The sequence below is a fragment of the Corvus cornix genome, chromosome 11 (genome assembly GCF_000738735.6).
Source record: "Corvus cornix cornix isolate S_Up_H32 chromosome 11, ASM73873v5, whole genome shotgun sequence".
Classification (NCBI taxonomy): Eukaryota; Metazoa; Chordata; class Aves; order Passeriformes; family Corvidae; genus Corvus; species Corvus cornix.
In genome coordinates, this window is record NC_046341.1 from 9,608,748 (window position 1) to 9,624,508 (window position 15,761).

At 39.1% G+C, this 15,761-nt stretch overlaps 1 protein-coding gene across 1 annotated transcript in view; it reads right to left on the reverse strand.

Moving 5' to 3' along the window:
• SLC6A2 (solute carrier family 6 member 2) overlaps positions 1-15,761 on the reverse strand; it is a 62,485-nt gene that overhangs the window by 26,971 nt on the left and 19,753 nt on the right. Inside the window, exons 2-5 of the mRNA XM_039558503.1 lie at positions 13,649-13,779; positions 9,651-9,888; positions 1,450-1,588; positions 588-722 (exon numbers count right to left, since the gene is read on the reverse strand). Of these exons, the coding sequence (XP_039414437.1) occupies positions 588-722; positions 1,450-1,588; positions 9,651-9,888; positions 13,649-13,779 (643 nt within the window). The remainder of the gene's footprint in view (positions 1-587; positions 723-1,449; positions 1,589-9,650; positions 9,889-13,648; positions 13,780-15,761) is intronic.

Consider the following 15,761-nt stretch of genomic DNA (forward strand, 5'->3'; position numbering starts at 1 on the left):
TTGGTTTGGATACACTTAATTAATGTTAATGTTTTTCAATGACACAGTGAAATGTACATTACTTTCAATAGTAAGATAAGAACACCATACTATTGAAAATCTTATTTGTATGAAGAACCATGGTTTGATTAGGTGAGTTAGTCCTGACTTCATATGTTTAGCAAGGTTTGCATAGGCCAGGATTTTTGTTTTCTAGGTTAATATTTAAGCTAGCAATTCAGAAAGCAAGATTTTCTTCTTGAGGGAATTCTTAGCCTTTTGAGAACAAAATTTTTGCATGACTCCATTTTGCTGTATAAAGGATATTGCAGTTTACTGGGTGCAGTCAAAGCATGGACTGTTGTTAGGGTCTGCCACACCTGTAAGTGCCTTCACACAGGTGTTTTGTGGTCTGAATTGTTTGGGTTCAGTGTGAGATAGTTCTGTTTTGGAGAGTATTGGAAAGTTAAACTGTTAGAGACAGTGGACTAGTGCTTAAGCAGAAGCATGGCTATTTAATTTCAGAAGTTACCTGTAATAGTTTCAGTTTCAGTAACAAGGGCAACAGGTTTAATAATTAGGGAATGAGAACAGAAGAGTACACTTACTGTGGCTTCTTTTAATCTTCTGAAATCTATGTGCAGGTATGCATTTATTCCATTATATGCACCTGGCAGGGTTATTCCATGTATTAATAAGACAAATAATACAACATAAGGCAAAGTGGCTGTTATCCAAACAACCTGCAGACAACAGAGATCCCAAATCAGCTGTTACAGAAGAGTTAAGAACATGTAGTAAGTACAGATGGCATTTTCTTGGTTCAGTCCGTTCAGTTTGATGGAGAAGCTCTTTTTAGGACATGAGGGAAAATGCTGTTACGCGTCATGAATCTTTTCATATATAGGTTTACAGATACGAGTAGGAGACTGTTTTGATGGACAGAAGACATTGTCAGTGTGTGTTAGACTGCTGATTAGCTCCTCATCTCTATGTTGTTTACTAAAAAGTGCAGTCATTGCATGATGTTAGGTGATACTTTCATGAAAATGTACAAAAAGCTCCCAGGTGTATCCAATGCTAGAATTTCTTTTGAGATACTTTCTGAGGGATGTCAAAGAGTGATTTCAAATGACTTTCATCAAATATTTCTCTTGACATGGCATTTTATATAATAAAACCAAAGCCTCTTACAGCATTGAAACATTAGTACATTTGGCTAAGAATAGGATGCACATTTAAGATAATTTTGAGTATTTCAAAACATTTGCTGGATGAAACCTCTAATATTGAATTGAAAATAATGCATTAATAAAATTTCCAGTTGGAATATCACACAAAAAATGTGATAGTTTGGTCCTTGAGAATCCCTCAAAATCAGTGACTTATTTTCTTGTTTTCTAAAATTAGGAGACTTCTTAAGGTAGACAAAAAAATGTAGTCAAGATAGAAGGACAATATTAGCTCTACCTTTCCTGAAGTCTTCACGCCTTTCCAGAGACTAAAGAAAAGAATGATTACCACCACCAAGAGGCAGAGGGAAAGTTGCCAGCGAGGCAAGCCAAGGTCGTGGATTCCACGGCTTTCGTGCAGGTGCAGAACTCCTCGCCTACATACCAGATACACAGAAACAAAGTGAAGTCACTGGGGGAAAAAGGCTTTTGCACTTCCCACGCCGTGGGCAGCAGGAATGGGTGCTGCACTGAAGCAGTAGTTGCCCTACTGGCATCAGTGGCAGTCAGTGAAGGTGTTTTGTGGAGCTTTGTGTTGTGCTTCTCCCCAAAAGGCCTGTATGGTCTCACGGGCCCATCGCTGTCTGTTTACACCACAGTGCCATAATGATAACACCCTTTCCTTCACTGGAACTGTATGGGGAGTTCGGAACACTGAACAGATGTCCAGAGAGACTGCAGAATCTCTGTCCTTGGAGATCTTAAAACCTGGCTAGTGAAGACCTGGAGCAGACTGATTTACTTTTTAAGATAGCCTTGATTTTGGTTAAGGAGTTGTATTAGATGACCCTCAGAGATGTCTTTCAACCTATATTATTTTGTGATTCTAGATCAGTGAACAGCTGACTTCCTGCTTCTCTAGTTTCTCATATTTAAGAAGAAGTGCTGTATTTTTGAACTGTTTCTGTTCTTGCTTCATAAGTAGACAGATGTTTGTCCAATTCTGCTAACAAAATAAACTCTCAGAATTCACATGAGTCAAAAAGAAAGGAAAATCACTGGTAGTAAGACAACTAGAGTTAGTGTTTTTCTTGCAGATTGTTGTTATTGAGAAGAATGAAAGTAGTTGAGAAATATGTGCAAAAATGAGAAGAGAATGTTATGGGGGAAAAGACAGAATAAACGTTAACAGAGCTGACAGTAAAACAGGAATCTATTTTATTATGCTGAACAAAATGCAAGAGCAGCTAATAAATTGTTTAAGCTTTCTGTTATTCTAGTCAGAGCTCTAGAAATATTTAATTAAAACAGCACCAAGAATCAAACAACATGCACTAGTGTCAACTAGACATCTAGAAATCAGGGATTTGTGCAAAGGAACTTGGTTTATACTAAGATTGCATCCCATGTAAGGGAGTGTAAATGACATTTGCAATGACTCTGAGATTGTACATCTGGGTTCCAAGAGTCTTTCTGCCTATCTGCAGGAGGGGCAGGAATGTGAAGGGCTCTCAATTTGAAGCTGCATTCAGACATTCTGGTTCCTCTCTTGGGAAATTTCTTCTCATTCTCTCCTTCCCTATGCTCTCTGCTGGGAAGATTCTCCTAGTCACCCCAGAATGCTGGCACCAGTTCCTGCCTTCCACATTGCATTCAGCTAAAGGGAAATAGTTCACCTCCACCGAAATCTGCAAACAGCGATTTGTTTGTTAGTGCCACTGACTCTGTTTAGTCTTTGTCCCCTTTAATATGGCATCAGACCCTGAACAGCCAACAGGCTTGGTACTCACACATAAGCCCTACTAAGAGCAAATTATTAAGGAGGCAGTGGGGCAGCTGCTCAGTGGGATTCAGTAAATGAAGGACCCAGTCATAGTTCTAATAATAGGAAATGCTGGAACCAATAAATTCTTCTCTGTGTCTTGGTTTTCCCATCTGTAAAATAAGGATTATTATAAATGTGTGCTTTGTCTCTACTCTGAGCAATTTAGAACAGATTTGTTATGGAAGGGATGAATATTTGCACATAAACAGGGAACCAAACCAGGAAAAAAGAAATGCCAAGGGTTGTGATCTGAAAATTACTCTGTATCATTTTCAATCCAAACCATTTAATCTATAGCCGGAAAACAGGATTTAAGAGTTTTAGGTGTAGACTTCTCTGGGATGTTTTTGTCAGACTGGTAAGGAGCTTTATGTACTATTCATCTCTAGTCAGATTAACATTATTGTCTTTTAGAAATTTAGAAAGTTTTGCATAAATAGATTAAGTTTAAGGTCTTGGAGTAGACCTCATTTTTTCAATCCAAAATCAGTTATAATTTTCATTTTCAGTCCAAATATGTTTACACAACTCTATAGGTTCATTCTTTCTCTTTTTATTAGAAGCAAAAGTTACTTGCCTGAATTTGATGTGTTCAATAGAAGGGTGTCATTTATATAAATTTGAGATGCAATGTCAGATTTCAAAAATGTCATCACTTATCAGTAAATTAGTATGTTAACTAACAAATGTGTTTGTTAGTTAACATGTTAAGTACTTCTAGGAATGCCTAAGTACTTCTAAAAGTTAGTAGTCATATCTATGAGATCAAATCCAAATAGCTTGCATAAACTAAGAATCAGCAAACTGGATAAGGTATAAATAAGTATAGTCCTGGTGTCCCAAGCTGTATTCCCTATTCTGGTAGTTAGACTATGTTTTTATGATTTAAAACTTAATGCAAGTTGTAGATTGAAGATGCTAAAAGAACTGTCAGTGTATACAATGTGCAATCTATAGAAATTAAATTGCATACTCAATTTAGAAGGCAATTTGAAGCATGATAATTGTGCTCAATTAGAAAGATCTTCTACATGCATCTTCTGTGTTATATATTTGGGCAACCATAGTTCAGTCATCATTGCTGCCAGTTATCTTCAGAGCATGAAATGTGCTTTTCCTTTACCTGTGGAAGGTTAGGATATCTTTATCCAGCTGATGTGGATAGAGCCCTTTTGCAGAGTTTGCCAGGTTCCAGGTATTTTTATTTCACGAATAGCACTGCTTACATTCAGCTGTAGTTTTCATGGCAGTTTGTGTCCACACAGCAGTGGGGCAGAGCTAGTGGTACAAAGCCATAGGCCTGAGCTGGCTCCATGCAGGTTGGACACCAGGGTCTCCTGACTGTGACTCTGGGTTGGGGGTGCGGTGCAGGGAGAGCAGAGTGGCTCCACATGAAGTGCCACAGGGTAGCCTGGCTCAGGCCCAGCTCTGCCATACATGGGGCCGCTGTCTGAGCTGCTTGGGTGCCTCTGGGTGCTTTGTAAAGAGCTCTGAGTAGGCACAGCTGCAATTCTGAAGGATATCCTGGCTCTGGGACAGTGCTGTCCTACAGCCCAGCACACAGGAGAGCAGCTGAGTCATCTGAGGTGCAGTGCATGTGCCCTGTGTGCCTCACCCCTACCCTGGAGCGCTGGGCACAATCCAGGGGGATGCCAGGGGGATGCAACAGCATCTGGGTTTTTCTCTAGATATTTCAGCTCCCTCTTGTGTTGGAGAATGGAGCTGTGTAATGGACTGCAAGCTAGATTTTGGGAATCACATAATTTACTAGTGGCACCCTGGCTGGCATATAATAAGTTATTATTTGTACTTAGTCACAGACTATACTGAGGTGGAAGGGACCCTCAACGATAGTTGAGTCCAACTGTTACATCTGCACAGGACATTTCCAAGAGATGTCCACATCTCCCATGCCTGAGAGAATTATCCAAACACTTCTGAGCTCTGTCAGGCTTGGGGCTGTCATCACTTCCTTGGGGACCCTGTTCCAGTGGCCAGGTACCAGCTTGCGTGAAGAACCTTTTCCTGATACCCAACATAAACCTCCCCTGACACAACTTCAGGCCATTTCCTCGGGTCACTGTCACCACAGAGAAGGGATCAGTGTCTGCCCCTTCTCTTCCCCTCACAAGGAAGTTGTAACTGCAATGAGGTCTCGCCTCAATCTCCTCTTCTCCAGGCTGAACAGACCAAGTGCCCTCAGCTACTCCTCCATATGGCTTCCCCTCAAGGCCCTTCATGCTCTTCATAGCCCTCCTTTAGATGCTCTATAGCATCTTAATATCTTTTTTATATTGTGGTGCCCAAAACTGCCCCCAGCACTCAAGGTGAGGCCACCCCAGCGCAGAGCAGAGCAGGACAATCCCCTTCCTTGCCCAGCTGGCCCCCTGATGGCCTGTTCCCCCCCAGGACATGGATGTCCCTCCTTGGCTGCCAGGGCACTGCTGACTCATGTCCCAGTCTGTCTGTACATCCAGGGTTGCCTCATTGCAGGTGAAATGCTATTTCTTTTTGAATCATGATAATACTGAGAATGTTTATCTCAATGCACTGAAAACTTCATTTTCTCACTAACTTAGCAATTCTGACCTCCTCTGCTACTGTGCCCCACTTCAGCACATTCATGGCTCTCCAAAATTTACTGTTTCAGAAGAGCTGGATGGAAAGACCAGATGTGATTAGCAGAATATAGGGCTATCCACTCTTGTTAGTTCTTGTTGCCTGATTCAGTTTTTGTAAGCATTTACAGGCAGAGTTGCTTATGCTGACTTTTGAAGTGGTATTTTCTCTTTTGGGAGAAGTTGCTTCACAATTGTTTAATGGGGACAGGTTCCTGCATCTTTGGAGCATACAGTGTTGATCACTCCTTTGATGTGATACTGAACTATGTGGACCCTTTGCCTGGGGTGACATTTCCAGCGAAGACTTGTACCCCAAAGCACAAACCTATTGGTCCATAAAAGTAACCTTTGTTGTATAGGGTGAGGGTTTTTTTTCAAGGAAAAATGGGGTTTTTTTCAAGGACAAATGGGTTTTTTTTTCCAAGGACATTCTTGGTTCACACACTCATAAATTTCATAAATATGATGTTCACAAATATGACAAATGTAAACTGCCATGATTGAATCTTGGTTTTATTCCTTGTTCTTAGGTAGATTTTTTGCAATTGCTCACAGCTGGGCAGACTTTGAATTCTGTGAATTTCCTTTACTGAGTCTGGCATGAAAATTTCCGTGTAAAATTTCTCATGCAGAAAGAATGGATTACAGCCCTGAGAAAAAGTGCTGTCAGAGGGAAATGGCCGTAGCCCAATATGTTTGTTGACTATTTCACAGCTTTGTCTAAAAAATTGCCAGGATTTGTTCCTACAACAGATCATGTTTTTTTGCAGGCACAGTACCTTGTGAGAAGAATAGTGCTTTTGTTCCTCCAAACTGGTATTTTTTAATTGTCAGCATAAATGCAGCAAAATGGTAACAGACTTTTCCCAGACACAAGAATGGAGAGAACAAATATAAAGTATGCTTGTGTTCAGACAAAGTATTTAAATAGGAGCAATATGGAGTGGATAGGGGAACTTTATTTGCAGTGATGTACTTCTGTTCTTCCAAAAAAGAGGTTTATATTGAATTATTTTAACATGTGTGGAAAGGATAGAAGGTTCTTTTCCAAACCACTGAAGAGGGAAGAAATTAAAGTAATGGGTGTCTCTAAAGAAATGTGGAGTTGACATTTTATTCTTAACTGGATTTCTCTTATGTCTGGCTATTACTTAGCAGAAAGGCACCAGTTGTTATTAGATTTTAGCTTGGTTTGCCAAGATTACAGTGTACAAATATTTTATCCATCTCTAATGAAGTACCGCAGAGATCCCATTTCTTCCTGTGGTAAGAAGCTGTCCCCATGACATCAGTGACACATTGGCCTGAATTAAACCTCTACAACTGAAACCAGACTTAGTAAAATGAAACTCTCTAAAACGCCTCAGTGTAGAAGCACTTCAACCTTAAGTTCTGCCCAGCTCTTGAGGCTTGAAAACAAATGCCAAATATGTTTTTCAAAGTTCTTCTGTTGTTGCTTTGGCATGGAATTTTCAACTTCAAATGATTACTTCTAAGTCTGAAGCTTAGAAGTTTCTCTCTGCTTTTCCTCACGGCCAGATACTGGGCAGCTGATAGATTTGGCCTAGATTGCAAGTGTTCCCTTTTCTCACTTAATATCAGTAGTGACAACCAGCATATTTCTGCTGAATTTGAGGTATCTTTCTTGTAGTATTTGATGAACTGTCACATCACAGTACTCCCACTTCCTCCTACAGTTTATCCCTGTGCTGGTGGAGATAGAGGCAGTCAGCTCTGGCAGCTACAGGGCTTTAGGAAATAATCAACTCTAAATTCATGGTCAGGCCAACTTAGCGTGAAGGAATTATGTCCCAATGAGAAGTGTCTGCTTCTTTTCAGGATAATCACACCAGCTCTCTCCTTGAGGCCTGTCTTGGAAGTACCTCTTTTCAGTAACTCTCCAGCTGCAAAAGAAATGTTTGGTGTTTCTGGTCTCCCTGCTTCCCCCTCAGCCTGCCCACCAGAGGCCAAAAATTTGTGTGTGAGTGTTCTGATGTAACTACACAACCTAGAGAACCAAGTTTAAGCTGTATCACTTCCCATTTCCTGACTATGGCACTAAATATGAAACTTTATAATCTGAAGATTCAACTCTCCCTGTTGTAAAGACCATGGGCATGAATTAGGTTATTTGATATAAGAAAAGAAACTGTTTTCTGATTTTGTTTATTGGATGGATCTGAATACACTAAGACTTTGTACAAGTTTGGGTCCACACCTGAGCTGTACAGCTGGACCTGATGAGCTCATCCAAATACTGGCTAAGTGAACATAATGCCCCTTGTGATTCCCTGTTTTTACAGCTGAGAACACAGATGTTGTAGACTGTTTTAAGTAAGTGGTTACTCTTCTCACTTTTGCAGTGTAATCTAGTCGCTAATAAGTACAGGGCCTAGTGACTTAATTACAGCCCCAAAATTCAGGGATCAAAGCATAACGAAACGTCAAATTCCCTTTTCATTTTTGCCTTCTGAAAACTGCACCTTGAATCTACTTAATGATGAGAAAATAACCATAATATTTCAAGTTTCAGTGTACAGACAATCATTAATTGAGCTGTTCCCCAGGCCAGTGGAACTAAATCAAAACATAATGAATTGATTCTACCACAACCTCACCCACTACAAAGTTAAAATCATTACCCAAGTATGATGTGATAGCAGAAGTTCCACAGAACCATTTTAAATAATAAAAAGGCAAAGCAAGAATATAGGGATTGCATTTTACTTTACTAAGGCTTAAGCACAAGAAAATTAAAGAAATCCTTTTTTAAAGTGCTGTTCAAATTAATATTCTCTAAAGATGCAGTTCTTAGTCTTAAGATGCTGAATGAATAATTTCTTCTAGTTCCCGTCAAATCAAGTTCTTTGACTAGAGGCATATATAACCTTTTGCTAGGAATGATCTGTCTTTACATTTGTGTTGTGAGCACATTGTAAGGGCAGCAGATTTTACAGCTGTCATTATTTGCCATTCTAGTGAGCTCCTTTGAACTCAACCCCCCATCTTGTTTTCAAAGCACTGTGTTTAGTTTACCCAAACCCCTGCCAGCAGTTTCTGTATCACTACTGATCTTTCACCATGCTGTCTTCAGAGAAGAAACAGTGGCCACAAATGTTAAAGAGCTATAAAGAGACCCCCAGATCCCTACTGTAACCAGGCATGGTGTAACATACACTAGGTTATTTATAGTAACAGTGTTTTCCCTTTATTTCTACAGGGTTGGACTATCTGCTTAGCAGGTGTGTGCCCTGATATCCTTCTATTCCAAACACAGAAATATTTATTAATTGATTATTCAGATTAATTCAACAGCTGATTCAATAGTCTGATGCTCATCCCCCTTTCTTTCTCCTAATCAAATCCCATTTTCCCCCATAAGTCCACAATGAAAATATTTACACAGAGATTGGTGTCTTTGTTTTATAGTTTGGTTGTTAATTTATATACCTTGTTGGGTGTGATTCCAACTGTTTGATTTGAGTGTGCCTTTGCCTGTCTTGGCCCGTGTTGTAGAACACTTTTGCTTAGGATTTGGTAAAAGCCTGTCCTTCTATAACTTGGCTCTTTCCTCCTGCTCAGTGTTTCATCCCACTTCATTGAACTATTGAAGCAATGGAACACACAGAGGTCTGCTGTTGCTCTGAAATATTTTGCAAGTAGAGAAACAGTCCAAATCTGTTGAACAAATGATTATTTTAAAGCCTTAAACTCAGCTCAGTTTTGGCATGCAGTCATCTCTGTCAGAATATTGCTGTGTTTCCTTGCCCTGGCAAAGCTGGTGCAAGAAAAAGTGGCACATCAGAGCAGATTTGTGTCTTGTCCAATTCCATTTTGCTCAATAGAAAGCACTGCATTAGTACAGGAGAAACCAAAACTCACAGAGGCAAAAGCCTTAGTCACCCAGGAATACAGACCAACATTACAGCTCCATTTTAACCTTAGTCTTATGATGCTCATTCTAGAGGTTGAATACAAACTATTTTACCTTCAAGAGGAAACTCCCTTGGACATAGAATTTTGAATAAATAGCAAAGTCAAGTCAACACTTACTCATAAAATTCAGCTGCAGGAGTGAGCTTGTACTTTGAGTATTTAGTACCATTGCCAAGCACTGATGCGTTGAAGAGTTTGGGATCTGTACAGTTTGGGCTGTTCCAGCTGTTGTGGCAGTTTGTCCAGGGGAGCTCAAATGTGAATGATGAAAATAGGTAATACAGAGACCAAGCTATGATAACGTTGTAGTAGAAACCCACGTAAAGAGCTATGAGTATCACTGCATAGCCTACACCTAAAGAAAAAGGAAAACTGCATTATACATTGCATTTGACATGCAACAGTATACACAACAGTGTACACTGGAGTTAAACTCAGCCACACATTATTGCAAATTCATTTCAGCTCTTCACACCAATAAAAGGAATTTTTGACATTTGCATACACATATGTGGACACAATATCCCTGACCTCTAAACAAAAAATTACAGAAATGGTTCTGGAAAATGACTGGCTTTTATCAAATCCAGTTGTTTGTCAGAAAAAGAAATTAAGCAGTGCAATGTCAAAATTTGTCCTTGTACAACTCCATTGCTGATTTGCTTCCAATGCAGAAGATTGCAAGCCCATGTTAGGAGCGAAAGTAATTTCATCTTCATGACGTCAGAGACCTTGGCAACTTCTCTTGGAAAAGTAAAGCTCGACACTTAAATGAAGTTTCCCTATGCCTCACATTCCCACCCTGAACTAGTTTGGAACAGACACTGATCCCTCTCTTGTTTCTCTCCCATTACTGCTCTCTAGATTGGCTTCCATCAGCATGTAACTGGCTCCAAATCATGCATGAAACAGTCTGTGCTGTTCCACTGAGGGTCTCCAGGTGGTTTTTGGGCATGCCAGTAAATCTTGGTGAATATCAGGTTGGGGTTAAGCTGTGTGTGACATTCAGTCCTATTTACTGTCTCTCCAGGATTACAGAATTCCCAGTGTAAGCATTCTCTTTTGACTTTGAACGTTTGCTTTGTATTTTTGCATATCGTGAAGTGTGGTTGGAGGGCCCGTTTAGCAAGACAGCCCCAGAAAGGGCACATTCTCCTCATGAAAATGGACATTTTCCAGTGGTTTGGGAGGAAGCTTTGGTACTAATGTTGGAGCCCAGTAAAAGTTGGTTGGCAGAATTGTTCAGGAATCTTGCTTTGCCTTGACTTCAATCATTCCTCCTTTACCGTGTATGCAGCTTTGTTCTCTGAATCCTCCCTCAAAGTTGTATGTACTGCATATAACAGGTAGAGACTACATCTTATGAATGTCATCACTGTACTGTCACAGTGACTAAGTGCAAACCTTTAATTCTAATTTTCTGCAGTTTAATTTTTTGCATTGGAGGCCTAGCAGTTGGAGATTATTAGGCTTTCTTATTAGGCTTTTCTTTTTCTTATTACTTATAAGGAAGTAGCAAACACTGGGTATTAATCCTTGGTTTAAAATTTGCATAAGGAACAGATGCTGACCCTGAAGGAGTTGGCAGTTCAAAGACTGCTGCATGTACAAAAGTTACTCTTTGCTCTGCAGGAGGCTTTTAATCTGTAAACCAGTTTGCTCATCCCTAACAATGGGGAAATAATTGCAAAAGTAAAGATGAAATAGTATTTTTAAATCCTTGGTTCTTAAATGAATCTAGTACTTGAACACTCAAACTCTAGTGATACACTATGATCAATAGAATGGAGAGGAGGGAGGAATCCCCCAAAGGAATAATTCTTAAGGTGAATGCTAAAACACTAAGTATGGATAATATATGAAGTACTCAAATTAGATGATTGTTGTTTAAAAAAAGTGTTCCTGAAATTCCTCCAAATCAGGAGGACAGTGAGAGATGTTTCATATCAAGACTAAAAAATACAGGATCAAATGTGTTTTAAATGGCTCTTCTCTGTGATCTTAAGAATGTTCAGGAATGAATTTGCTCTTATGTTTCTAGGTTTTCTTAAAAGTAATGCTGCACCACCCACAGTCTAAAATAGACCGTGGAAAAAAAATGCAGAGATGAAAACAGACTGTGTTACAAAGGTTACAGGGTATATTTGTAATTGCATGTGTTATGATAGGATCTCATTAGAAGTAGAGTACTTAGAGTTCATAGCAATAATATTCATAGCTAAAATTAGTACTATAGTGCTGTTCATCTAGAGAAGCTGTTATAAATTTGTGTAGACTGTGTACTTTTCCTTTGAGTGAGAGATTTGAGTTGTCCCAGAAACAACTCTAAAGCATTAGCAGTAAAATGTGTTTGCATGTTATCAGAAGTTTTAACTAAAACTTTAAATGTACTGAGTTTATACTGAGGTGCAAATATGTCTCAATACTTATTACTTTTTGAGAATCAAATAACTCATGCTATTCTATATCCTTGTAATATGAAACCTTAAAAATCAACAGTAATGTATGTTTAGTCTACCTTGAAAATGTCAGCTTAAAAACTCAGCTGGAATGTCAACAAGAATATACATGAAATAAGTTCTATTTTCCTTTCTCATAATCTTTTTGATCCTGAAGTCAACACGGAGTACCTCTGAGCACGGTGGTATTTGGCTCAAATGCTTTGAGATCCTGAAGGTCTAATTTTCACTTTTAGGTTTTCAAAATCCTCATTGTCATCCAAAGGTATATAAATAATACCAACAGAAATTTTTATTGAGCAAGGGTATTCAGGTTCCCGGGTGCAGGGATGAATTTTATCTCCCATGCTGGGATTATAGAAGGGCAGGGTAAATCTGTATGATTTAATTTTAAAGTTTTGAAGCACATTATTTTATTAGCTCGCTTATTTATTTTTTGTTATATCGCTGATTTTGCTGTGAGTTTTGGGTTTGACTGGGAAGAAAAACCTCCCTCACTTTTCTTATTGTGTAGCTCTAGACTGCTTGAAGAGGAAAGCTGTATTTTGAGAAAGAAGACTAACATTTACTCAGTGTAACCTATATCCAAGCAGCGGATCCATCAAGTTTGGATTGCTATTGTTAAGCTCCTCAGCTTTCCTGAGTCCCAGGATGAACATGATCTGAATTTTAAGGTTCTAAGGTCAGCTGAGCTTGCCTGGTTTAATTTCAGATATCTCTGTGTTGAAAAGGCTTTTGCATAAGATTTTAGATACAATCTGGTATACATACAAAGGAACTTATATTTTTTGCTGGCAAGGAATGCTTAAAAAAATTCTTGAGGTTCCTTAACAAATGCTTGTTTCATGTACAGAACACATATGGCTTCTTTCACACACTGATCACTTCCTGATCAAAGCCAAGCACCCTGAAGCACCTAACCTATTTTTTTCCTTGCAGAATGATTGTAGCTCAGTGCACAAACAACACGCCACAGCCTTTTATTCAGGGATGCTGGAGAGTTAATCCTAGTGGAAAACACACAATAGTAATAATGTTCAGATTTTAATAAGTGTTTTTCATTGCTAAATCTGAAAAATGCTTTACAAAGACTATCAGAATCATTGCTCCCAGTTTATTGAAGGCAGGAAAACTGAGGTACAGAGATACCACAGAAAACTCCTGTGATGTTACAAGTTTAGTGGCCAAACCTACAGTCTTCACAACTCCATTTTAGTGTTGTAGCCACTGTGGTATGTTGACTTACGCAGAGAAAGCTCCATGCCCTGAATGGAGTAGTGATTATCTTAGTCAATGGGAGGATAGGGCTGAACTGACCTGGGTGGGATTTGGTATTTCCAATGTTTGGATTGGCAAACCCCTCCCTCCACCTGGAGATACCCAGTTCCTCCCACTCCAGTACACAGGGGAGAGGGAGGGCAGGGCTGAACTGCTGCTGCTCATTGGCCTCTGTTGCAATCACCCTGAAGATTGTTTCTTTGGCTTTTCCCATTTTGTGCTTCACCTGCGGTAACATAAAGACTTCTGACTTCAGGGGCTGGGGAAAGGTCACCAAGTACCAGGTTGTCTGTGAAAGATGAGAGATCTTTACATTGTTTGTGATCACGCGTGTGTGGCACCCTCAGGTGCTGTTCAAGGGAGCAGAGGGACACTTACCTTTGAAAACTGGACAGATTTTCCACACAGTGGCAGCCCCTTCTCGGTTATATTGTCCCAGTGCTAATTCCATATAGAACAGGGGCATTCCAGCAATGATTAAGAAGAGAATGTAGGGAATAAGAAAAGCACCTGGAAAGACAGTAAGTAGACAGTATAGTCTTTGTATTTGTTGCATTTTTATTTCTCTGTTGCTTACTTTTACTGGCTAAAGACAAAACCACTGCTTTTGGGAAATAGCAAGAAAATATCAGGAAGGAGTAACCCCTGTTTTCTCATTCCTTGTCTGTATTTTTTAAAGGTCTCAGAGCTGGAATCCATGAAAAAAGCTGTAGGCCATAACTCGTATTTCCCCCTAATGCTTCCCCTCTGCTTTTTGGCTTTAAAGAGAAAAAAAATGTGTCCCTGCAAATTAATTGCTAACTGAAGAAGAAAAGATGCTGAACACACTTGCATAGCTGAAAGGGAAAGGGACTATCAAAAATTTTGTTAAGTTTTTTTTTAGTGTATTATGTTCAGAAGGGAGCATGGAACCAGTAACAGATGAAAAAAATGTGAGATCCTGTAGTTGCAGCTTAAACCACTGTGTGAAGTGTCTGCAGGAACTGCTGGCTTGAAAATTAATTACTACTGGTTAATTATATAGAATTTGGGCATTCGTGACTTATTTTGGATTTTGCTATAATAAATTCCCATATTCCTATGAAATGGGTCAGACAACACACCCCTTTCCAACCTATTGATGCTCATGTGGAGGTTCCATCCTGTGGAGGATGTGGAGGTTCCTGCTAGGCCCAAGTACAGCATCTTGATATTGCAGCAGGACAGTGCTGGGCTTGCTGACACTTTCCTGGAATGCATCACTTCACAAGGCTTAGCATTCTCCTGTGAGTTTTTACTGTCACTGAGAAACTGTTGCCTTTGGAAAAATCTTGGTGTGTCAGCTACTATAGCATAAAAAGTATTGCCAGCTGAAATACAAAAGGATCATCTAATGTAGAAACTATTTGTAAATTTCTTAGTTATTTTACATGACCCAGGTCACAGAAAGAAGATTGTCCCAGTGCTTGGCTACATGTGATACTGTAAAGCAATTATAGCTGGTGGCATGTTTAATAACTGTGTACTCTGTCAGTTCTCTGCTTTGTGGTACATGCAAAGAGTAGCTTTTATTATATTGTGTAGCTTGCTTGGTCAAGAACAGTTCAATTAATATGAAACTTGCCTGTATTAAAACCATTATTGGATTGGTTTAATAACTGGAGAGCTGACAGAGTAATTACATACCCTGAATAACTGACTAATGTCCCTAGGAGTTACCTATGGAAAGGAAAGATTGTGAATATCATGGTTGAATTTTTCAGCAAAGGAAAAACAACAGCAGTTTGTCTATTTCTCCCAATAGCAAGCAGTACAAACTTTTGCAAACCTTTAAAATCTGTTGTGCTGGTTTAGTAAATTTGAAAACTTCCTTTGTAAAAGGAAGCAAGTTTACATGGCTCCTAAATTTATACACTCACAGAAGGTAAAAAGCTGAAAGCATGACTGTAGCTTTCTAAAACATGCCAGTAAGCAGAATGAAGTGCATATTTAAAAAGTATGTTTGAAACTATTGTTGTGCTTTTAAAAGTCTGAATAGTTGTTCCTTTACCTTTTGAGCTTGCTTTTCACAGATATTACTGGTGTAAGGTGCCTAGCAAAACTGCTCAGAAAGGGAATTTTGACTACATACTGGAGAATAGAATGGAAAAACAAACTCTGCTCTCTTAGTCATACCACCAATCTACTTCTAAAAGTAACGTGCTGTAACATAATGGTAAGGACAATGTATTCAGCATTCAGTAGTAAGTTTAGTCATTTGAAAGTTGAAACCTTGCAATGAAACAGAGACAAGGTATATCAATAGAAAGAAAGAATAGCTAAGAATAATAGCTTTGAGAATGCATATTAAAAATTGAAATATATTGATTTTATCACTTTGGGAGCAAGAATTTTCTTCATGATGGAGTGTAATGTAAATGCAACCTGCATTTGCATAAGCTACTAGAGTATCACTGATACATTTTTGGTAATATTTTAGTGTTGCTTGTAATCTGTTTTCTATGATTGTCAT